Genomic DNA, 25,827 nt, shown 5'->3' with positions numbered 1-25,827 from the left:
CTGAGCCCAGTGCAACAGAGTGGCAGTGCAGTGCAACATGAACGATTTAGCTTTCAGGGGTTTGTCCATCATTTTTTTCCATTGTCTTGGACTTGGGAATTGGGAAGCTCCTGACAACTTGTCTTTGCGAAAAGGCACATGGTGGTGAGCACAGGAATGGCTGCCATCTTATCTTTGGGTGGGGAAAGCCACATGGCTTCAACTATGGGGAGTGTCACCATCTTGGCTTTGTCCTGGTGGCCATGCAGAACTAGGTCGAGGTGATGAGCACCTTTTGCGTGTAAAGCACCTTTTTATTTGTTATTAGTATTGCTGCTATTACTGTGCATTTCTTATTCCACAGCTCTTTGCTTTTGGTAAATTGTTATCTCAACAAAGTCTCTGCCTTTGTCCCTCTCTTGCCAAAGGGGGCGGTGGGAAGTGGGGTGGTTTATTTGTAGGTCTAATTTCTGACTGGTAGCAAACCACCACAGTAGTTTAAAGCAGATTAGAACATGCTCTTACCTACCTTTGGATTAAATAAAAATCCATGCAAAAAAAAAGCATGAATACAGGTTGAGATGATAAACATATATTAAAGTATGTCTCAGTAGCTAAATTCAGCATTTATCTATACTTGCTGGAAAGCACAACATCAGATAATTAAGGTTTTCTTTATATAAACCGAGGAGATTAATTATGGTATTTTAAATATCATTATGGAATAATTGACAAATCTGTTTCCATTTTCATGGCTACTCTTACACATTTATCAGAAAATATTAATCTAAATATAACTAAACATTCTCCTTCAGGAGCTTAACTTCTAGGTTATTGTGATTTCCTTTTAAAGAGAACTGTCATCATCAGAAAAACCATGTTGAATATGCTATTGGACAAACAATATGATATGAAATGTCTCACACATTATATAAGCAGCTCATAGAATAATGCTTTTATAAACACATTATTTATTAAAAATCTCCTTCAGCACACACAAGCCAGAGAGCAATCCTCCTCCCTCTACCCAAGACAAAAACTGAAACAAACCAAAAAAAAAAAAAAAAAAAAAAGTATGGCAGATAGTAAACCTTTCCAGTTGCTGATAAAACAATTTCCTCATTTTCCTTGCATCACTGGACTAACTGCATCATGAATTTCTTTTCTAGCCACTCATTTGCTTTACACTTTGTTTATGACTCTTTCTATTGCATATTAGTAGGAAGACCACTTTTATATCCAGATCCAGATAGAGAGAAACACTGTAAAGGGCTGAAAAAATCAGTGTAATCAGTATTAAAGATGCAGAAAGAAGCCTTGTTTCATATTTGGTCAATTAAAATGCAGTATAATTAAATATAGTACCTTATAACACATGCATAGAGCCCGCTGTCTTGTACCACTGTTGGTCGGAACCAAATGGAGTCTTCTTCTTTGCTCATTCTGGTTCCATCAAAAGCTATAGGTTCCTCAAAATCTCCGGGTCCAGAGCTTTTGTACCACATCAAACTAAGTCCAGCACTTTGGGCTAGGGAGTAATTAGCTCTAATATATCCATAAAAGAGTGCACATTTTATACGAACAGGTTCTCCCACTAGAACTTGATATTTCTTGTAATCCACAGACCAGTCAGTGCATCCATCAGCTACAAGAGAAGAGAAAATGACAAGAGATTGTCAAAGGCTTTGGAAAGCACTACTCACACAGCAGTCTTTATTGTGGGAAAGTATTGCCTTTGAAAAAAGTCCATTGAGGGACTAGCAGTGTGCTTTTTATCCCTGAAAATTTGACTGCATTTTCATTATGTTTAGGTCATGTACTTGTCTATAGTGGACAGAGCTATTAGGACACACATTGCTAAATGTTGATAATTTCTGAGCTAACTGAGCAATTGCTCTTTTGTCTTTTGTGGAACTCCAGCATGACCAGTTATAAAATACTGAAGTGAAATTAGTGCAACACAGAGGGCATGTGGTTCACAGGGTGTCACTATCTAATTTGAATCAATCAAGTATCTTCAAGGTTACCAGGTAAATGAAAGTCTCAGAAGATATTAGGACAAGGAGCTGTAGTCTGAACCACAAAGTGTGAAAGTATGGGATAGATTTGAAGGAGAAGACACTGTCTTTACAATAAGACCAGATGTGAAAAAAGATACTTCCAGGAAAATTGCTATCAGTAATTTTAATGGGTTATTCAAGGACATTTTTAACAGATCTTAGTCGGAACTCCTGACCTTCCAGAACTACATTACAAATTATGGTTAATAATGTTTTCATTTTTTTCCTGTTGAATAGCATCAGCCCCTACCAATACTGTCCCACAATAACTGTTCATCAGAAAGCAATGCTAGATTTATTTGACATTCTGAACCCCAGTAACAAAACTAAACCCCAAGGCCAAAAAAACACCAACCTCAAACCATTTTCCCCTGTTTTTTTTAATTAAGAATACCAAAACAACAGAAGGAAAAGAGCAGTTTTCTACAATGCCTTCCTTAAAAAAAGCTTATAATTTTTTTCTTAAGGAATTTCAGCCATGAAAATTCACCACTAGGTTCATGCACTTAAAAACTCAGTGTCCAGTCTCAGCTAGTTAACTAGGCCCCAATCCAGTCAGTAGAAAGCAATCAGTACATCCAAAGGACAAATAATTTCATCTTAAAATTAGTAACTGTCTCAAATAAATATTTTGTCTTTGAATTTGATACTTTATTAACTTTAAAAGAGCTCAGATAGATAACTAGCTTAGAAAATCAACTTTTGCAAAGCTCAAGTTTCATCCGAGAATTGGTTGAATACTGACTTTAACAGAGAATTCAAACTGCTGTGCAAGACAAAGCAGTATTAGCATTTTAAACCTAGACAATATTTGATCTGTTACTTGGGAGAAAAACATACTAGATAGTGATTTTTTGAGATTTTCCTATATTTGGATAATGCCACAGTACTTATTATACATAGCAAAATAAGAAAGACTCAGACATCTTCACACATCCCTGTGTATGCAATAACCTAAGTTGATCCAACATAGAAAGATGGAGCAAAAAAAATAATAAAAACTTTAGAGTGAATTTGCATTGTGAACAGGATTCACACAAACAAATATTTCATATATCTTTGGACTGTCTCCTCCTGCATTTACTTTTACAACCAGGAAGGGAAAATAATATGTCCCTGTTCCAATTTTCCTACTCAACAATTCCTAAAAATTAGTAACCATTACAAGGCCCTAATAAGACTTAGTTTTACTCTTGCATAAATTGAAGTGAATGGAAACAAAGCTACACTATTAGCTTCCCCTTAGGACTAAAGAAACTAACTTTCATTTATTTCAGAATTCAATTACATCTTTTATCATTTCATTTTTACCTTTCTGAAAGAGCATTTTCTCTCTCTCATCTGAGTTTATTACTCTCTGCTTCTAAGTCCCAATGCAAAAAATGAATTAACAGCCACATCTAAACAGTGTTAATTTCATTATATAAGTTACCAGGTAATATCTTCTTCATCATATTTTATCATCAAATTGTAATCTTGCTTTTCACTGCTTAATTTAGCTAGTACACTTCGATTTACATTATTAGTCTGTTAGTTATGTCTTCTCTCTCAGGATATTCAGTTCTAATCGTTCCCAATTCCTTTCACTTGCAGAATCTGTGAGAATATATTGCTGAATAACACAAACTCTGTTTCAAGCCCTTTGACTGGATGACGGATTAACTATGCAGGGTAGATACCACTGACTTTGTTTCAGTATTATTTTTTTCATGAGGGACCTGGTGGTCCTGATGGATGGAAAGTTAAACATGAGTCATCAGTGCCCTGGCAGCCAAGAGGGCCAACCATGTCATGAGGGGCATCAGGCACAGCATCACTAGCTGGGCGAGGGAGGGGATTGTCCTGCTCTGCTCTGCACCAGGGCAGCCTCACCTTGAGTCCTGGAGGCAGTTTTTGGCACCACAATATAAAAAAGCAATTAAGCTGTTAGAGCATGTCCAAAGGAGGGCCATGAGGATGGTGACGGAACTGGATGGGAAGCTGTATGAGGTCACTTGTCTTGCTTAGCCTGGGAAGAGGATCCCAAGTCGAGACCTCATTGAGGTGTTCAACATCCTCATGAGGGGAAGCAGAAGGGCAGGTCCTGATTTCTTCACTCTCGTGACCAGTGACAGGACTTGAGGAAATGGCATGGATCTGTGTCAGCAGAGATTTAGGCTGGATCTCAGGATACTATTTTTTAGCCGGTGGTTGGGCACTAGAACAGGCTCACCAGGGCAGTGGTCACAGCACCAGCCTGGCAGAGTTCACAAAGTGTTTGGACAGTGCTCTCAGGCACATGGTGTGACTCTTGGGGTGTCCTGTGCAGGGCCAGGAGTTGGACTTGATTTGATGGCTGCCTTCTAACTCAGCCTATTCCATGATTCTAGAAAAGCCTGCTAAGGATCACATGATCCAGCTATCCACTAAACTGTTTGTTCATTTTTTGGCACAAATCACATCAAAATGTTCTACCAGATATCTTAAGAGAATATCTACTTGTCTGGGTTTCAGCTGGGTTAGAGTTAATTTCTTCTCAGAAGCTGTTACAGTGCTGTATTTTGGATTCAGAATGAGATAATACACTGATGTTTTGGTTTTTGTTAAATTGTTTTTATCCTAAATCAAGGACTCTTTATTATCATTATTGTAATTTACCATCATTACTGTACTTTATTTTAAATTATTAAACTGTTCTTATCTCAACATACAAGTTTTACTTTGATTCTCCTTCCCATTCCACTGGGGTGGGGGGGGGGGGCAAGAGGGAGGGATTGAGCAAGTGGCTGCATGTTGCTTAATTTTTAGCTGGGCTTAAACACACGACACTACTCAAACTATTATGAATATTTTCATGCTCATGTTACGGATTTATATTATATCTTTTATCTAGTGGTGCTTGTCAAGGGTCAATACTGGGTCCAGTCCTGTTTAACATCTTCAGTAATGTCTGGATGATGGAGCAGAGTGTACCTTCAGCAAGCTTGATGATGACACAAAACTAAAAGGAGTGACTGATACATCAGATGTGCTATCTTGTGGGTCCTCAAGAGGCTGGAAAAATGAGCTGACAGGAACATAATGACGTTCAACAGGAAACCAAGGGGATGGACATGAAACAGCTGGTCTGCATTGGTCAAAGTATTGCCTGTAGGTTGAGGGAGTTGGTTGCCCTTTCTATTCAGCACTAGTGAGCCCACACCTGGAGTGCTGTGTCCAGCTCTGGGCTCCTGAATACAAGAAATATGTGCAGACTGCAGTGTCCAACAAAGGTCCACACAGCTGATTAAGGGACTGGAGCACCTGTGCAAAGAGCACAGGCTGAGAGCTGAGACTGTTCAGCCTGGAGAAGGCTCAGGAGGGATCTTGGAAATGAATACAAATATCTGAAGGGAAGGTACAAAGAGCCAGGCTCTTTCCACTGGTTCCCAGTAACAGGACGAGAGGCAGTGGGCACATACTGAAACATGGCAGGCTCTTTCTGAACACCAGGAAACAATTTTTTTTTGCTGTAAGGGTTACTGAAAATTCCCACAGGTGTCCTAGAGAGGTTGTGGATTCTCCATCCTTGGAGATATTTAGAAGCCAGAGACACATAGTGCTGAAAAAACATTTCTAGGTGGCCCTGCCTGAGCAGCAGGGGTTTGGACCATATGACCTTCAGAGGTCTCTTCCAACCTAAAGTGTTCTGTAATTCTGTGTTTTATTACAGTTACACTCAGTGATAATCTTAAGAAAACATATATCCTCTTCTAAAAGTGGTCTTTGAATGAAGTGAACATGAGAGTGTTTCTCTTCCTGCTTAGAGAAATATTGTACCAGTTAAATTGCCAACACTGACATTCAAGTCACTTAGAACTGTATTAACCTTATTACAGCTGGAAGGCTTAATACCTTAAAAATCTTCTAGGAAAATCCCCACACTACTGCTTAGCCAATGTGCTAATCTATGTGAAGGTGCTAATTCAATTTTTTCAGATGTAATAGAAGTTCATCATTCCCATCATAAGACACAGACATCCTCCTGTGATATTTTCTGATAACTGATATTTCAGGGGATAACTGTTGATCTCAGCATAAAATGCTCCCAATTCCATCGTAACTGAGGAATATAAACAGAAGCTTAAAACCACATAATGAAAAGAAAAACAGACTTTCATATCCTTAAAAATTATACTACTGTGAACACTCAGATGATGATAGCATGCATGCACCGTAGCAAACACTTTCTATGTACACTCTGCATGTGGTGTGTAGAATACACGTGCATTTTTCAGTCTAGAAAAACTTGAATGCATCAAAAACTAAGAAACATTTAAAAAGACCCAAACGTTTATTCAGAGAATTCTTTTCATTTTTATATTGACATTGCTACCTTAAAAATGTTACATCTTTACATGTTAAACGTGTGTTAGTCTTTGTAAATAGGGACAGAAAACAAAAGCTTAATGTTCATTCAGATTTTTAATATCAAAAAGATTACTTATATTCAGTTTCATATTGTAACTGTGTCCATTTCTACTTTGACTGGATTTTTTTTTCTTTTTTTTGTGCATAAGTAGGGCACTGACCACAGAAATTATCTAATGTTTCCTTTCTTAATTATGGCTGCTACTGACACAAAATCAACACCTACAATTATGGGGGTTCAAAACAACTATGGGGAAAAAAATAACAATACTTTTTGATGTTTTTATTTATATCATCGCACCATCAAGCAGTCAATCATCTTGTATTTTATAAAATGGAAAATACTTGAATAATTCAACAGCTTTGAAATTTCAGAACTGCCTTCAAAAGAATGGTTGTAGTCCCTGATCTCTATTTTAATATGCTGCTAGTTATTGCTACACATAATAGCACAATAGAGGGCCCAGGATAAATATCATTCACTCTGTTATTTCCTTGAGTGATTTCAGGGTATGAAACAAACCACACTGCATCACTGTCCTAATAATGAGATCATTCTTCTCAATGAACAAGCATCTTGCAGGCTGCACCTGCTGGATAGGACCCAACATAGAATATTTAACATTACTAAGAAGGTCTTCCCCTTAATTTTTTGGTACCATATGTATCATTTTCAAGGTAAAATTCAGTGCTGAAAAGGACAAAATATAAAGCTAATAACTCCTGGGTCTGCTCCTACAGCCTAGTCTCATTCAAAAGCTTCAGTTCAAAATACAGGTTTCAAGGTTAGAAAAGGTCTTCAAGTTTTCAATACATTGGTTAAAATCTGATTTCCAGACATCTAAACAAATTAGGTCTGACAGTTGAAAACAGTTCTAAAACATTTGCAACAGAAATAGCAAGTTATTCTAAATTTATTTCACTTAATAGTACTTAATAAAATAAAAATTAGCAGATTTATTTTTTCCTGCTTATCCATGTTTGTAATTCTGTTCTTAATTTAATTTTATATAAAGAGGATTATGCAATGTCACCGTGTCTTCTATTTTTCAGCTACTTCAGGGATTTTTAATAAGGCATATGCAAACCTGACAAAGTGATATCATAAGTCACAAAAAAATTCTGAAAAGTGGGTATGTAAAGGAGAAAGCACCAGCTCTTGTTCCTAAAGCTGGAAAATTGTCAAGAAGGGCCCTAGGGGATGCAGAAATAAGATGGCAGTATGTATGGAGAGTAAATATGATGGGTAGAGAAAGCAAACAAAGGATATTGCATACGTGCAGTAAGATTTTTGGGTAGGGTGGAGAATAGGAGGCATAACAGGTCAAGAAAACAGGCTTTCCTTAACTGGCTGCTCATGAAACAGCATTTCAAAAGTTCATTGAGCAATGCATAAGACTCAAAGTGACCTTTAAAACAAGTTTCTCAACAATATTTTACCGTCGAAATCACAGTCTGTTCTGGATTACCCCTCTTTACCCTGCTTGTTACTTTCTGCTTTTTGCTTAGACTAGCTAGCATTACAATAAAAAAATAAAACTGAAGTTTTTATACTTTATAGCACACTCATTACAGTGCCTGAGCCAATTAACTCTATGCAACATAACACATGGTATTCCAGTGTGGGTTCTCATTATGAAGACATGCAAAGATTGTCTATTTTTGTTTTGCATATGCTTTTATTTGATTAAAAAATAAGCTCTGACAGGAATAAAGAAGCAGAGCTTAAAAACACAACACATTATGGGAATGACAGAAAACATGGTCAGTTCTATTCTTAAACTGCTTAGATTTTGTTTTTTCCAAGTACTATCAGTATAAAATTGGAAAAATGAAAAAAAAAAGAATAATTATTAGTACGAATATTATCAAATGATCACATCAGGTATTTATACACAATTAAATTTCCTTATGCACTGACTTCTGTTACAGCTTTGCATATTGCTATGCTGCACTTCTGTTGCATATAGCATTTTCATTTTGAAAAGGCATTTTTCATTCTCTTGAAAACTCATGTAAAAATTACATTTGAGGCTAAAAACATATATTTTGTTCTCAGTCTAAAACTGTGTAGTGGCTGTCATGAGAGGGTGCCAGTAATGGAAAGAGATGTTGAATGTCATTTCAGGGAAACAGAAAAATTATTTTGGATATTGTCATCTATTAAAGAAGTTAGTTCCTAAAATTTGCACTTCTCCCAAATCCAGTTAAGTTTTAAAAGTGGTCATTGAGGAATCTTGGCAAATGCACTAGCCCATAAGAAGAGGAAAAATGAAAAAAGAAATGTATGTCTTGCCATAAATTAATTAAAAATGCTGTGTTTCTTGGCTTCAGAATACTGCATTAACATGAAACAGAGTATATATGCCTATGCATTGGGCTACTTAGAGGCATAATAAGCATGAAAATACCCTTATGTCAATCTGGTAGGAAGTTTTTTATGTCATTCTCTCTTTTATCTTATCCAAGACAAATTAAATAGATTTTTTTTCTGAATTATTAATAATCCTTTAATTACCACAGTTATGTTGTAGAAAAAATTAAACCAAGAAAGCTATTTTAAGAAAAAAAAATAGAATAAATATACTGTTCAAGACAGACAAATGCAGGAGCAAATGCTGCACTTCCTAAGTTCCTACTGATGTCATGATGATTTTTTGCCTTTTCTTTTATACCCCTGTTATACCTTTTTACAACTTCTGTATTCTTAGTGCTTTTTGCCTAAATTCTTGGACTTGTCTGTTCAGCTAGGAGACTAAACATTTTAGAAGCTTCGTAGCTAGGGATCAGTGTGCCCCAGACCCCAAGGTCCTCTCCAGAACACATTCTGTAAACCAAGATAGAACCATCCAGGGGAAGGTTCCTTGGGGAGGGGGGCTCACTTGAGCCTCTCATTGGGGAATCTTTGATAGATATGCTAATTAGTAAAACATACAATGTTATACCAGATCTTTGGGGGGTGTGCATTGCAGTGGGCATTGAGGTGCATTTGACGTAGATGGAGTGCACCTAAGGATCCTTAAAATAAATACCAAGGTAAAATCCCTTTTTCCCTTCTAACCATGTTTGACTCTTGATTTTAAGACCAAGAAAAGGCATTACTACTCTAAATCAGGAGTTTTCCCCTGTTGCTTATTCAGTCCCTTTTGCTTCTTCCAAATTCTCCTATTCTGTTTCACCATGTCATATAAATTAGGAAGCTTCATAAACACACACTTTAAAGGTATCCTGGCTGGACTGACTGATCAGGTTCTGCTGGATTGACCCCAGGCCAGCAGCCAAGCATCCCACAGCTTCTCAATCACTAAGCCACATATGCAACAGAACAGGGGAAAGAATAGGAAAAGCAAAAGCGAGAAAATTCATTGGTCAAGATAAAAGTAGTTTAATAAGTGAAGAGAAAAAAACCCATGAGTGATGTATAAGCACACCCTCATTATCTCCCGCAACCCACAAGCAGACCAATGCCCAGCTGGTCTCTGAACAATGGCTACCTCAATCGCCAAAACCTCCCAACTTTTATTTCTGATCATGATGTTATTTGGTGTGGAATATCCCTTTGGCCAGTTTTCCCAGCAGAGTCCCCTCTCAGTCTCTTTCCCCCACCCCTAAGGAGTAGAATGGGAAAAAGAGAAGTCTTGATGTGGTGCAAGCACTGCTCAGCAGTAGTCAAAACATTGGTGTGTTACCAATACATTTTTAGTACAAATCCAAAATAGAGCACCATAAAGGCTGCTGTGAATAAACATAACTCCATCTCGGCCAGACCTGGTACAAAGGTCCCTAATCTTCTGCGTGCTTCTGTCTGCTACTTTCTTTCAATTATTCATTTTCAGCTCAGGGACTGTACGTACATTTACACTTACAGCATAGAGATGGCAGCATAATTTAATCAACAGCCACAAAACACAATAGTTTGCTTACTAGATTAATTTCCAAAGCCTGATATTAAACTGCATTAATTTCTGTGCCCATCTGAAATGAGCTGGTTCTTCTTCATTATATTTACTATGCAACTTTATTTGAGGGCAATTCTACATCCTCTTTCACAGAATGATAGAATAGTCTGAGCTGGAAGGGACCCACAAGGATCATCAAGACCAGCTCTTAAGTAAATGGCCCATATTGGGATCAAACCCACAACTTTGGTGTTATTAGCACCAAATCCTTTGTATTCTTTTTTTGGCTATACCAGTATATCTGTGGTTCTTTTTGAACCTTAAGAGTGCAAGTTTCTTTCCTCCTTGCTCCCCAAACATATTGTGATTTATTTTGAAAGACAACTTCCACCCAGTGTCACTATCACACAATTTCTATATAATGTGTAACTTTTTATATAATCTTTCATATATATTACATATATACGTTTAGAATCTCAACATAAGTATGTGAGGAGGTCAAGTCTGGTACATGCCGGTCTTAAACCTCCCTCTGGAATGACTAAACAAAGTAACTGAAACAAAATAGTAACTAAGCCTGAAGAGAACTACCACGGGGAGAGATTACACTAATTTCTAAAAATTGAACGAGCACATGTAAGGGTACTTTTTTCCTTTAGAAAGGAGATTTCCCAGAAAAGAGAATCTCTGGGCCATACTGGTGTATCATGTTGCATAGCAGATGGCAAATTATTTAATCTCTTCCATAATCTCTCTTTATTGAAACTATTTCTGAAAATACATTCTGTTCACTAGCAGCTTTGTTTTGGAGATTATGAGGAAGACCAAGGAGTTTTTCATGTTGGAATTTCAGTAGCACTCGAGTAACAGCTGCACTGTATACCTCTAAACTTTTTCCTACAAAGAACTCAGTTGCTTAATATCACAAAGTTGCTGAATATCAGCTGAACTGCAATAACTAAATATCTGAGAACTATCCTCTTGGAGTAAATATAAGAAAATTCAGCAGATTAGTTCATAACACAAGAGGATTAAAATTAATCAAATTACAACATGTGCATAGGAGAGCACAATTACCTTGTTGCTGTGACTTATCTGGTGGAAATTTCTTAAACTGCATTATCATGACTATGTGACTAGCACTGTACAGAAATGCAAAGAATTGCAGTGAGAGCTTCAGAAAGAGCTGAAACCCAAAGAAACACTTTATTTCAAAAAGACTTTGAATCCAAGTATCATTTTTACTTTAAAATTTCAAAGATTAAAAAAGTTCTAACCATAAAAAGTATAAATAGGCCATGATGTTACCAAGAATATACATATTTTTAAAAATTATATATTTCTGTTTATTATTCTGTTCTACATTACTTTCACTCCTAAAATACTGGGAGAAAGTAATGTATGGAAACTGGGATCTTAGATTTAAAATATCAATATTTTTTGTGAAAGAATATGTTAACTGCATACAACTCCTAGTGATTTTGATGGCTGTTTCTTGCTTGCTGGTAGCCCTGCTAGACTGAAACTGCAGATATGGATTTATTTAAAGCCATATCTATGTCAGACAGCTATTTGTGTCTATACCTGCAACTAAATATAAGTTAGAATGCAGTACAGCATTAGAGAGCACAAAGCAGTTCTAGGAAGTTTTTATTTTTCTTTACTCAATATGACAAAGTAATTCATTTTTCCCAAAGCAGGCAAGAATTTTTTTAATAATCTTCAGCATATATCACTGCTTCAGTTTGATTTACTGTGAGTGCATTTGCATGCAGAAAGAATTGACCTAGCAACAGCAGTGCTCTTGAACAGGGATATGATGTCAATATTTATATCAGTATGTTAATACAAATGTATGGTGCCATTAGGAATCTGTTAAGCAAGGCTTTAGTAATCATCAGCAGTTTTGAGATGCTCCAGAAACATTTAAACACTTGGAGAGAGAATAATGTCCTCTTCCCATAGATGTTTTGGGGTAGGTCAGTGAAGCAGAGGTGAAGGGAAAGGCTGAGTCTGGGAGGAAGGAAGGAGGCACAGGGCAGAGAGGTCTGGAAGGGCAGATGCTCCGTGGCCTGGTTACGGCTGTCAGGGCCCCCTGGTGTGGCCTGGATATGAACATCATTGCACTGGGAGACAGTGTCAGATCAGGACCTGCATTTTGCTGCCATCAGACAGGGCAAATAATGACTAAAGATGGGGAAAAATCCTCACAAACTGCACCCTTCATGCAGCTGTGTCTTCAGCAGGTGACACATTTACTTTAAAATGTAATTGTCCTTGTAACTGTCTATTCTGTTATTACATATCTTAGTTTCAAAAAATATACACTGATAATAGATGCTGGTACACTGCTTTTTGTATATGTGGACAAGCATCCAGCTTTTGGGAAAGACACATTTTCCTTCTCTTTTGCATTTCTTTTTAGTCACAAGAGCCCTTTAACATTTTCTGTGTGAATGACTGAAAGGAAAAATAAATTCTTGACTTTACTCTGAAGCTTACTACCAGCACACAGAACAGCACCAGCTACCATAATGATTAGGAAATACGTATTAACCAAAAGGAACTTAGGAAGTGCAGCATTTGCTCCTGCATTGGTCTGTCTTGAACTTCATGAAAGACTTACAAAGAAACAACAATATTAACTGAACTTTAAAGAGAAAATATTAACTATGGTAAATCTGCACTCCAGGATTACAAAAAGTCATTATAAATCTGTTTGTACACTTTTTTTCTGTTTTAGAAGAACCCATATTATTACAGCATCTGGCATTTTCCTTCCTTTTTTTTTTTTTTTGGTCCATATTAAGTCAAGAAGCTAAAGCTTATGAAAGTTATTAAATTTTGTAAATCTTTGCTCCCCTCTTTGACATTTCCTCTGTTCCCATATGCCACATTTGCCACACTTGAGACAGCTTACCAAAGAGAAAGAGGTCACCAGAGTAATACAGTAGTTCAGTACTTTAATCTCATTAGGCAAAGGAAATTAAAACCACTACTATTTGAGTTTTAGAAGAAAACTTTACACCTTTCACCAAAGTTTACTTTAAAGCTTAGTATGAATGCTTTGTTTGAAGCAAATCTAAAGAAATATAAAGGATTTAATTGAGTTAGGAATCCAAATCCCACAAGACTCAGATAAAAAGGCTCCTCAGGTACCTCGGTGGATCAGGTAAGCACACTGATGTGCTTAGCTGCATTGAATTTCAAAGACAAAATCAAAACATCAGAGTATTTCCTTTTCTTTCTTTATGCTATATTCTAGAATACATTCAAAATTAAAACTTAGTAGATAAAGCAAACAAAATACATTATTGTACCGAAATACATTTTTGCACCCTGATTCTAAGGATACCCTGGAAATATTTTTTGAATGAAATTCTGAAAACATTTTCAATGAGAAAAGGTTGTCATCTTCAATTGAAAGACAAATTTTTGATGTATTATAAAACAAATTTTTCATTCTGGTTAAATGAACAGACACAAGAATATTTATTTCATTGTGGAACTGCTTTTTCCTACATGTCCATTGTGACTCATGATCAGGTTAGATGGCTCAAATTTGCCCTAGCAAGAGCTGTCCCAAAGGGGAATGAGAGTACCCAAAAGCTGAGTCAATGGGAAGATGAGAGATACCAGGAACTGTCCCAGTGGGAAGATGAGAGACACCAGGGGTTGTCCCAATGGGGAGAAAATGCCAGAAAGAAATTCATAAACCCAGCTCAGCAACCATGCTGAAATGAAGTCCAACAGGTACTTCTGGCAGGGAGAGATCATGACCACTGGCTCCTGGTTCATCAATCCAAGAAACCTACTGACTCAAAGGAAGAGAAAGACTGAGCATGCAGACTAATTTGCATTAAAAATGAGGGAATCTTTTAAACAATAGAAGATAGAACACTAATTAACTAGAGAATCATATAATTTTTAGTCAATGAACATTAATGCCTTGGTTTGCTAATATATGTAAATAACGCCAAGTATTGATAGTTGTGATGCTGGCTTTGTAGATTTGTCATCCAGCACACCTTTCTGTGCAGACTGAAAATAAATCCCTCCACTCCGTGGGGGAATGGCTTCTTACACAGCATGAAAGAACCCACTTTTGGATAACAGCTTCACCATGGACACATTACTAAAACATGCTGATTTTCCAACTGTGCTCACCTATGCCTGGTCCATCTTGAGAGCAAGACAAGTGCAGACAAGACACCTGGTATTTGAAACGTAATCATTGCACAGTTGCTGTGACCAGGATGGTCACCAATCTCCACCTTATCCACAAGAGCCTCTCTGGGAACAAGCAACAAATCACGCAGGGCACCTCTCCAAGTCAGCTCCCTGAGTCCTGGACCAAGAAGCAGTCATCCAGGTGTTTTAGGAATCTCCTGGGCCTGTTTCTACTAGCTGCATGGTGTTCCCAATTAACACCCAAAAGCTGAATTCCCCCATGAGGACAAGGGCAGTTGATTTGGAGGCATCCCTAGGTTCCTCAAAAAATGAATTTTTGGTGCCACTGTCTTGGCTGGGTGGCCAAGAGCCAGCCCCCCATGATGGTAGCCACTTCATTTGTTCTTTTCCTCAGTCCTTACCCAGAGGCCTGGACATTGCAGCCTTTTCATTACATCCAATGCTCACAACAGTGCCTGGAACACATTCACAGTGGTGCCCTGCACGCTCACACGCTGCAGAGCTGAACCAGACAATCACAATGCACACTCCTCTGCTACCGCTGTGCCCTTCACACCACACTGCAGCAGTGCACTGGTGCTCACAACAGTGAGCTGTGCACACTCATACTCAGCGGGGCCGTGCCTCTTTGCACACTCACAGGGGTGCCCTGCCTGCACACCCCACTCGTGCTCACGATCCCGCTCTGCACACACGCCTTCCTTAAGGAACCTGGCCTGCAAATTCACAGTGAGCCTTTCCAGCCTCTGAAGGAATGAATGCTTGTATAAAGGAATTCAATGAAATTAGAAATGGTTGTAAGAGCACCTTATAACCCAAATATTCCTCTGAGACTAGCTTTTATTGAGTGATGCTTCACTCTGTTTGATCTCTGTACTGTCTTTTTGCTACCTCAAATGCACTGAGGTAAAGAAAACGCTAGTATATTTTTCAAGATAAGGTCAGAGAGCTGAAATAGATTTTGATCTGTGATTATTTAAAACTTCTTCAGGGATTTTTCTATTTAAGAACTAATTCACCTTCTATGTATCTTCACTGTCCTCCTCTGCACATATAGGCACACTCAAATATACAATTTAATTATTAATGACTAATTTTGCTGCACGGTATAAGAAATACCAATGAGAATGATATCTGAGTGCAATGTGGAGCTGCACATTTTGAGGGTCACTAGTGTCATAGCCCTCTGCTAATACCATGGGAAGGCAACAGGTGGAATGTACAAATACAGGATCATATTTATTTCAGAAGAAAGGAGATGTGACTGAATAAGCCAAATAGCTATAGATCCCATCATCTGTACAGCCAAACATGAATTTGTGGGTTTATATCCAGATGGAGAGGAGAAAAAAGACTAGGGACTTTTTCTATTAGGAAAAAAAGAAAGTGCTTCCATCTTTTTCTCTTCCAAACTAAAATAAATATAATTAAGGATAATGAAGTGGAAAAAGTATATCAAAAATATGAGAAAGAACCAAGACTGGATAATCCTGAAGAGCAGACAAGACATATGAAAAAACAACATATTTAATAAAGTTCCATATGCTTTTCATTAACAGAAGTGTTTATACTGCTCCTAGTCTTGTTTTGTTTTGTTTCTCCTCAGCATCCAAGTTTTCTCATGTGAATACAATAGCAAACAAGTGCTTTCCTGCAACAGCTCATATTATCTCCCCATCTTTTCTGGGATATATAATATGTACCAATTTAGAAAATGTTCCAACACAAAGTTCACGCATTAACATGTTTGACTGTTTTATGATGTGTTAAACCTAAGGTCTCTCTCTTTCTGGAGAGAACTGCAAATTCTGGTAGACAGATAGAAGAAGATATAGAAGAGCCTAAATTTGTAAGACTGAGTTCTGAATTTCTAAGCAATTGAAACAGTGGGGAGGAAATTTAGCCTAAATACAAATTCCCTTGTGTTAATCAAGTTATTTATTTTGCTTGGACTTCCTACAGCTTTTATGCCTTTGGATAAAAATGCTAGGGTCATTCTAGTGTCTTCAGTCGGTGTTTAGACCAAGTTAACTGCCTGAAATATGGTTACAGTAGGAGAGCAAAAGTCTACCAGGACTCTCTAAGAAGCCAGGAGAAAAAAACAAAACTTATGCAAATATACATATGCACATGTTTTCTTTTTTTGTTTGGTTGTTTTGGGGTTTTTTTTGGTTTGGATTTTTTTGGTTTTGGTTTGCTTTGTTTTGTTTTGTTTTTTTTTCCCTTGTACCTATTCCATTACTATTCTGAGTAAGAAAAAGACAGCTTACATATTTTTATAAGGCAGGATAAGGTTGGCTCGACTGGGCCTGCACTGACTGGGCATGAAACAGCCCAAAATTAGCACAGTAATGCACAAGCTGTTAAGTTTTGTACTTCAGGTTGGGAGCAGCTCTGTGCTGATGAGACTGCACAGCTTCCAGCCTGGAGAGCTGCAAAGCTCACAATTGTCAGTGCAGGCATCTCCACTTAACACATAACTTCTACTTCCCCTTTGAAGATGAGCTCAGCCTCTGAAAGCCATCAGAGCAGTTACAGCAACCCCTCATTCATTTGTTCACACACCTTCCCCAGGGTTTCATGAGTACTGCCATCCATTGTCCCATTTTACAGCAATAAATTAGTGCCAGTCCAGCAGCTCAAGATGGCTGTTCACATGGTATTTCTCAGCACATTAGCCAAACAGTAGGAAAAGGCATTCCTGCCTCTCATTGAGTCTCATTTTACACTTTGGTTTGCCAACAGAGTAAGAAATAGTATTTATCAAGCTTGTCCTCAACACAGTCTTCTTAATGTCAAGGGAAAATTGTCTTTGAGAGTAAAATTGTCTCCAGCTGAGCACTGTTTTATGCACTGCTATGTTGCAGTGTGTAAGTAAACTTAGTTCTTACACTGGTCATCAGCAGCTTAATTACCACATTCCTCTAAGGCTTGATCTTTAATGACAACAAACATACCTGAGGAAAAGTTTAATTCCTTTGTGGCTTAACCACAGCAAACAAAGTCTTTCACCAACATGAATAAAAAAGATTACAGCTTTACAGAAAAGACTGATTAATACAAATGACCCTGATATGTAAGATTTTGACACAAATCTTTTTCTCTTTCAGCTAACCTTTGAAATTGAGGCCAACATTTTTCTAGAGGATTATTTTTGTTTAGAAAAAGTCACATTATAATACACAGACCTACTAGCAGCAAAACAGAATAAAGAAAATCTAAGGTAAGATTAGATGCCTCCTAAAATGGCAATTGCAAATCTGTTCTTTAATGTGCCACGAACCCAGAGATATGAAAATATGAACACATCCACTGTATAATTTGTATGAAATTTGATGTGATTGAACCTCACTGTATGGCATACGTTGTATTATTTCACACATTTAATAGAGAAAATAAATGGGATAAAGTACATAAGTATTAATCCCAAGATTCTCACAGACTTCATCCTCAGGAGTTTTGTTTTCTTTCCTCAGAACTGATTTTTTAAATGGTGACAGAAGAAAGAAAGAAAGGCTATTTTTACTTGTAGGAATTGAATGATCGAAACTAAAATCCAGGTCTCCTATTTAACTCGGGACACTTTAGATGATTATATATGAACTCTAGATGATATGATATTTTCATTATTATAAAAATATTATTGGTAACTCCATAGTTAAGGACACATTGAGATTTTTTGCTGAAAGTGATTCAAATTCTTCCATTTCACACTTCATTGATTGAATCCCTTTTCCAGAGTTAACACAGTATCTTCATAGCAGAACTGATTTTCTTTTTCTCAAAAATGTTATCTCTGAGAGAAAAAAACCCAACACATTAAACCGATCCCTTCCAGATTTTTCTTTCATCTTCTAAACGCCGGCTATATTCCTTCTCAAAATCATGACAATCACACAGTTCAAATGTACATTATATAGCTTTGTATATAACCACATCTTACACAGGTCACATTTCAAAACACATTTTATTCCATTTATGCATTATAACTCTCTCATAAAAAGTGAATTAGAAACCTAAACCTTCTTTTCTCTTTTCTACTATTCAGCATCTCACCCTATCTCTATCCCTACCTATTATCCAGTTTTTTGAAGAAGAGATAACTACAGAATCCAGCAAAGTTATCTGTTCAATTCACTGAAATCAGGTTCAAAATTAGGTCAGTCTTAATAAAAATTATTTTTGGAATGAAAAATGGAAAAGAAAACAAGGGGACAACATTAAAGTCAAAAATATATTCACTTTTCCCTGCCAAATAATTGTAATTTATATTCATATTACTGCAGAACAACATTAAACTTCATGTAAAATATCAGTACTTGAAATAAAAAATTTAATAGGCTTGGTTTTTTTTCTCTTTTGTTTATGACAAAATGGTCAAACATTGCTATTTATAACAAATCCAGATTTTAAAGTGAACACTCCTTCACAAAATTGTATTACCAACCTCTGGATTTTCCTTATCTAGTAAAAATTCCTGTTTTCCTTCCATTGGAAATCTCCTCTTCTATAAAGAAGCCCCCTGACTTGATGCTTAGTCAGGAATCACTTAACTACCTGCATGTGGACTGCTGTGGTGGGTTGACCCCAGCCAGATGCAAGGTGTCCACCAAAGCTGCTCTATCGCTCCCTCCTCAGCTGGGCAGGGGAAAGAAAATACAGCAAAAGGCTAGTGAGCTGAGATAATGACAGTGAGAGATCCCTCACCAAATACTGCCACAGGCAAAACAAACTCAGCTTGGGAAAATCAGTTTCATTTATTGCCAATCAAAATCAGAGTAGGATAATGAGATGCAAAACAAGTCTTAAAAATGCCTTCTTCCCATCCCTTGGTCCTTCTTGAGCTTAACTTTACTCCTGATTCTCCACCTGTGTCTCTCCAGTGGCACAGGGAGATGGGCAATGGGTGTTATGGTCAGTTCATCACACGTTGATCACATCTTCTGCTGCTTACTCCTCGGAGACAGGAGTCCTTCTCCTGCTCCAACGTGGGGTCCCTCCCACAGGAGACAGTCCTCCACAAACTTCTCCAACTTGAGTCCCTCAGAAGAAAGTTCTTCATGAACAAGAGACCAGTTGGTCTCTATCTTTTTCCTTGCCTGTCATCACTTTTCCATCTGTATTGGAGTGTGGTTTCTGATTAGTGGGAAAGAGGGCATTCATATTTTGTGTCTAGTCCATTACACAGATGTCAGGTATATATCTCTTCTCAGTTATCTTAAATCTTTTCCTGTTCTGCTGTTGCTGGAGGGGGCCAGCACAACAGATGAACTGAACAGCTAACTGACAGAGGTAGTAAAAAATGTATTTGTCTGAAAAGAGCAGAACTTACTCCACTGCAGCCAAGTATACTAAAACTGTCAGAAATGATCAAATTAGTAATTCCCTTAAACACTCGTGAGAGAGCAAGGGTTTCGTTTTGGCAAAAAGGTTTTAGAAATATAATATTTTTTTGCTGTTCTTCGATTTCCAGACATACCGGAAATTTTCAGCCTGACTAGAAAATGAATTAATTTATAAATTCTTCACTTCATCTTTGAGTCTGATGCTTTCTATTTTAAGGTATTATTTTACCTGTTTGTTTGTTTGTTTCTTTGTTTTGGGGGGCTTTTGGGTTTATTTTTGTTTATTTTTAATTTTGCCACATATATCCAACATAGCACTATGGAGTTAATAAATAGTCTGCTGTGGAAAACTTTCAGTGTAATATAAATTTGTTCCTATTATGATACAAATAAACCTCTTGACAAGGAAATAGAAAAAAGTTTTCAGAACTAACTCACTGTGTTATGTGACAGATTTTTTGTTTCCAGTGTGAAATATCCTGCAGATCTATTGTGGAAAGCATGTTTTAAAGACCCATTTGAATACCAGCTCCCATCACAGCATTCAATGATGTAGAATTATTAACCTCTTTGTGAATCTAGCCCTATTGAAAAGGTGGCTACATAATGTTATTACATTAATAAGTAAAAAGAATTAACCACTGCAGATAAAAGGCATTGAAATTAAATTTTAAAATGTTAGTATCAAAAAAGTTACATAGTAAACATAAGGTAATGAAAAATCATCCAAAAGTAAATAAGGAACTGAAGATTTCATAAGTTAGTATTTTGATCTATTTCTTGAGTTGCCAACAGCAGCTTAGCTTTTAATTTAATCTGCATATAAATGCATTATTCTATCATTTATTAGAAAAATCATAAGATCCATTTCACTAAAATGAATATGTAGAGATACTGGAGGTTAATGAAAATAACCTTTCACATGAAAATATGTGATATATACTCAAATATTAAATAAAATGAATTATGCACAAACAAAAATGAAATTCATCAAATTTTATCACAAAAAACCAACTCCTAAATACTATTGTACAGTGCACCTACTAGGTACAGACTGAAATAATTTAAAAACGCACACTTTTTCTCTTCCGTTATAAAGTAATCCAATTATTTTAATGGCAGAACAGGGCCAGTTCTTCTGAGTTAATATTTCTTGTTGTCTATCAACTACAAAGGAGGAAATAGAGATTCTTACACTAATTCTTACGTCAAAAGCACTTTTTGTTTTTTTCTGAAACTCCTGATGGAAATTGCTTCATAGTATCCATCTTTGAGTTTTTAGAAACTCTTGTATTTCACAGCACATACTTAATTTATACCTTACATTTATCTGTGGTCAGTTTATATTTGAACTTCTTTGTGCAAATGTACTTAATTTATTATCTCTTAGTTGTGACTAGCAATTTGGGAAAGCCCTACAGCCACCTTATGGTCATCTCTTACGCTTATCTGAAATGGAGAGAAAAAACAATTTGACTCATCAGCGTGTATCTTGATCATTGTAGCACAAGGAACACTCCCCTTTGAACATGTGGAATATTACCAGTAGTAATAAGAAGCCTACTTGTAGCATCAAATTATACTAACAAAAAAATGTTGGTTTTTTTTTTTTTGAAGATACATTAAAAATCTTGGAACCAGAGTACTTCAAAGGCAGAATTACAAAACAGCAGCACTGAAAATAATTGCTTCAGCTACTGATGCTACAAGTTGCCCCAGATGGGTCTAGCACTGTCAAAGAAAAATGCAAATTTATTAATTTTAGTAAATGCTTAAAGAAAACCTTGTCAATATCGTTATCAATTCTCCATATGATCACATCAGACTGAAGTCAGTTATTTCCTTTAGGCTTTCTCTAGTTTGATTAAAAGAAGTATATGCTGCCTGGCAGATTTGAGATCACTGCAAGAGAACTATTACATACAATTTTCATTGCCCATTTTGTCATTATGATTTATTACTGACATTTTACACCTTTTGTTAAAGTACAAACACGGAAGTGGTGAATCTCAATGTAACAATATCAAAGATTGGAGAGATGAAGAGATGCTCTTGTAAGAGAGAGAGAAAAAAATATAAGCTCTATATTTTCTTCATTTTACCACAAAATGATTATTAAGAATTATTTAATTCATAAAATGTAAAAAAATATGGAAAATTTACATTTTGGGTAGTGACTACTCAGACTGTCTACTTTAGGTATCTCATTTGAACGCCCAACAGAAACTTGGTTTCCTGATTACTCAGTAGAGAAAGGTCTGCAAGGCGGCAAACTGGTATGTGAAAATTAAGCAGTTAAAATTAGGTGATGACTAAATTGCCCATGTTTGCAGATGGAGACCTTGAGCACTGAATCCTGGGAGGAGACACTTCACCACGGGGTTGCAACAGCAACACCTGCCCCTCCTATCCTCTGCTGATGGGACAGGCCACCTGCTTGAGTAGAAGCTAATGAGCAAAGACAAGTTTCAGCACAAGAGATGAACTGAAACCAAGATTGTTACCAGTTTATCCAATGATATGAGATCCTGAACTGTGATGGGTCCTGTAACAAGGGTGGGAAAACATGAAGGATTGTTTTGCTGTGTAGCCACAGATAAGAACCCCTACAATTCCTAAGACAGAGGGTCAGCAGTTGTAAAGCAGAGCAAGCACCCATGTTTCCTAAAGGATATTTCCTTTTTGCTAGAAGGACACAGTAATCCCCAGTCTGCCAGTGAAAGAAATTATCTCCATATCTCAGCTTTTTGGTTTTGTAGTCCATACATAGTCACTAACAATATACTTCCTCATCCATTTCCCCACACCACTGCCAACAGCAGGATTAGAGAGGAAGAGGAAAAACCAAGGTGGCATAGTTTCTGAAGACCACTGGTTAAGGATATTTCCCCTCCTTTCAGCAAAACACAAAATTACTCCCCCCTTCCCACCTCCCGTGAGTATAAGATACCAAAAATCAGCTCTCAGCAGCTGTAAAGCAGGAGCTAAGCTAGCTAGCCTATGTGAAGAAATCAGACAACCGAACAAACCCAGGGGCTGAAATCAACTCCCAGTTCTTCACAGATATTCTGCTCAAAAACATTTCAAAATATACACATAGATACATTACAGCAGATCGGTTTCACCCAGTGAGAAACAAATTAACATCTGTCTAGAAAATGATGCTCTGTTGTACAGTTTGTCTTTCTCTGCAACTCCCCCTCCAGTTTTCATTCAATTTTAATTCCTGCTCAATTCTGTTTTTCTGAAGAGCGAACAACTCGGGGATTGCAACTCTGAACTGAATGTTTTCTAGCTAGTGAAAAATGTATGTGTTCTAGTCGGTGTTCTTGCCAAGACAAATAAAATGTTAAAACATAGTGATTTTCATTATTAAGCCTCCTTTGTCAGATATGGGCTTTTTAGAGTCCCTAAATTCAGTAATAATATCTGCTATAAGAGATCGGGTAGGCAAGTGCTAATTAAACTGCTGGACAACAGCCAAGCTGTCACTGCTAAACAAGAGATACCTGAACAAATGTGTCTCAAACAAAGGCAGGAGATGCTACTTTAAATAATTTTATGGTTTTTCAGTTCACCAAGCCTATCAGATGAAACAGCCTTAAGCTTAAAAAGATAATGGATTTTGTCTTTTGGTTTTGGAAAAAATTAAGAAAACAGTTGAACTTTAAAAAAAAACAACCCCAAAACATACTCTAAGTGGCATAAAAACTGCAATACAACATATGTGTGATTTCTATTAATTTTGTAAGTTTCTGCAAGATTATCCCAATACCTTGCCCCTTTCCTTTCAGGAAGAGTTTATATTTCACCCACCTTTAGATCAATGTAATAGAAATAGAGACTGATGACATTACCTCCTAATTTTGGTTAATACTAATGGTAGTAGTAGAGGTTAATAGTAGTAGTAGTAATAATAATAATAGTAATAATAAGTTTTTTTTTTAGAATGCAAACTATAGGATGGTGAAAGCAAAAAAATCACAGTTTGACAGACATAGAAACTACCTCACTGTCTCTCACTAACCATTTTCCAGGGGTCATTTGGTCACACGGATTCAGAATCCAAATTCTGATTAAAGTGAGTGAAGTGTTATAGGCAGTTTCCTGTTACCCATTGTGAAAATCAGGAATTTCAGCACTATGATCAAGTCTTTTGAAGGCCATTACAATTTTCACCTGGATCTTCACTTTGATAGCTAGACCTGTTCAGCACTTTTTTCATGCTTTTTATAAATGTGAGGAAGTGCTTGTATTGATGAAAAGGAGTATTGCTACTTTCTTCTCAAAGAGTAAAGTTTCTATGTATATTTTTAGAGAGAAGTCACTGCATCATCATTAGCTTTTAATAAGTTTATTAGATTGCAATCAAAGGCATAACTGGAAATAAATAAAATCTTTGTGAGAATTGATGTTTACTATTTTGCAGAGCAGAAATATCCATATCCATGCATATTTTGGTTTTGGTATAAAATTAATTCTTCCTGTAGGTCACCTGCAGGCATGCAGTTCAGTGCCAATAAGATGTACTGTTGACCAAGAAAACAAACTTTCTAGTAGCATTTACAAAGCAACGGTGCTCCAATGTGCGTGACTATTGCAATATTAATTAACAATATTAATAATTAAATAATAAAAACTGCAATATATTAAATGTATGATAGATTAAGCATCACAAAAGAGTGATACTACCAAACCATATTTTCTCTCCTTTGACAGAGAGGTTGAACTTCACAGGTATGGTGTTTTCAGGCAGATGATGAAAAAACTCAAAACCTCTTAACTTTTCCTTATTACCTACACTTAGCAAACAATTCCTTTTGTCTTATGAGTGTTCAGAAGTCCCTTAAGTGAACATTCCTAACTCTTCAGTGTCACCATCTTTTTACTTAAAGAAAAGTGACCACTTATAGCTTGGGGTACTTAGCTATTAAACAAAAAAATTAACAGTGCAGATAAACAAGCTTTTATCTGCATTCAGTTCCACTTTTACACAGGAATGATTAGGTCAATTTTCATAATTTCAGATGAAAAGTTGTCAAAAATATGCTTTTCCCCCTCCTGATTGATCTTGAAAAAAGCACTACCTCTCTCCTACTAAATTATTCAAAATCTCTTACCAGAATATTTAGTGTTCTTTAAAAAAAAAAAAAAGAAAACAGAAAACATGTAGTTGTGCAATATAAAGCTGTGTATGATGCATACACATTATAGGAATTCATTAAAAGTGCCACTGCTCTCATGCATCAGTTCAAGTACTGCACATATATATGTCACGATTCTCAAAGGGCAGTAAGAGAGTATCTATAGAGAGAACGTTAATTAATATTTAAAACTCCTAAGTTTTGAATCCAGTAAAACAAATCAGTGAAACATCTTTTTCTTGAAATAATTCTGATCGTGCTTCTTTCCCACACATACTAAAAAGATATTTTAGATATTAAATGAGGCACTGTGCCATGACCATATTGATGCAGGGAAAAAACCCCAGTCTACTCCCACTACTTTCCTGTCTGACCATCCAGGTGCCACTCTGACAGCCATTCTCTCACCCTGGGCTGGGACCTTCACAGCTACACAGACCACACTCCCATAGTCAGACAAGGTTTCCTTACCAGCTCAACGCCAGTTTTCCCAGATCAGAGCCTCAGATATCTCGATCCTTAAAATATTTTAATCATGGTGCAAGAACAAAATGACAGCTCCAGCTGGGTGTCTCTGAGGAGGGACCCTGAGCAAGGGAAACCCTGAGGTTTTATGCCCTCACAGTCTAAATGCTGGAAAGTCTGGGGGGTTGGTGGCTCCTGACATGTCTCTGGGTGTCCCTTGCCTGGCTGGGCCACAGGTCCTGGGCCATTTGTTGTGCAAAGGATCATTGCCTCTTCATAGACTCTTTCCTCAGGCTCCTGTCCCCCAGGGCTCAGCCTGCTGCTCACTCTGCAGGTGGACTCTGAGCTCCCTTCC

The 25,827-nt window shown here is 36.9% G+C and overlaps 1 protein-coding gene across 3 annotated transcripts in view; it reads right to left on the bottom strand.

The window, feature by feature from the left end:
- The window catches only part of IL1RAPL1 (interleukin 1 receptor accessory protein like 1), a 705,736-nt gene that overhangs the window by 328,870 nt on the left and 351,039 nt on the right, over positions 1 to 25,827 (bottom strand). For all 3 annotated transcript variants that reach the window (XM_048288405.1, XM_048288412.1, XM_048288421.1), the window contains exon 3: positions 1,345 to 1,624. In XM_048288405.1, coding sequence (XP_048144362.1) covers positions 1,345 to 1,624 — 280 coding nt within the window. The remainder of the gene's footprint in view (positions 1 to 1,344; positions 1,625 to 25,827) is intronic.

This window comes from Corvus hawaiiensis, chromosome 2 (genome assembly GCF_020740725.1).
Source record: "Corvus hawaiiensis isolate bCorHaw1 chromosome 2, bCorHaw1.pri.cur, whole genome shotgun sequence".
In the NCBI taxonomy this organism is placed as follows: domain Eukaryota; kingdom Metazoa; phylum Chordata; class Aves; order Passeriformes; family Corvidae; genus Corvus; species Corvus hawaiiensis.
Note: the sequence above shows the minus strand (reverse complement) of the source record. Positions and strands in the feature narration are given on the sequence as shown.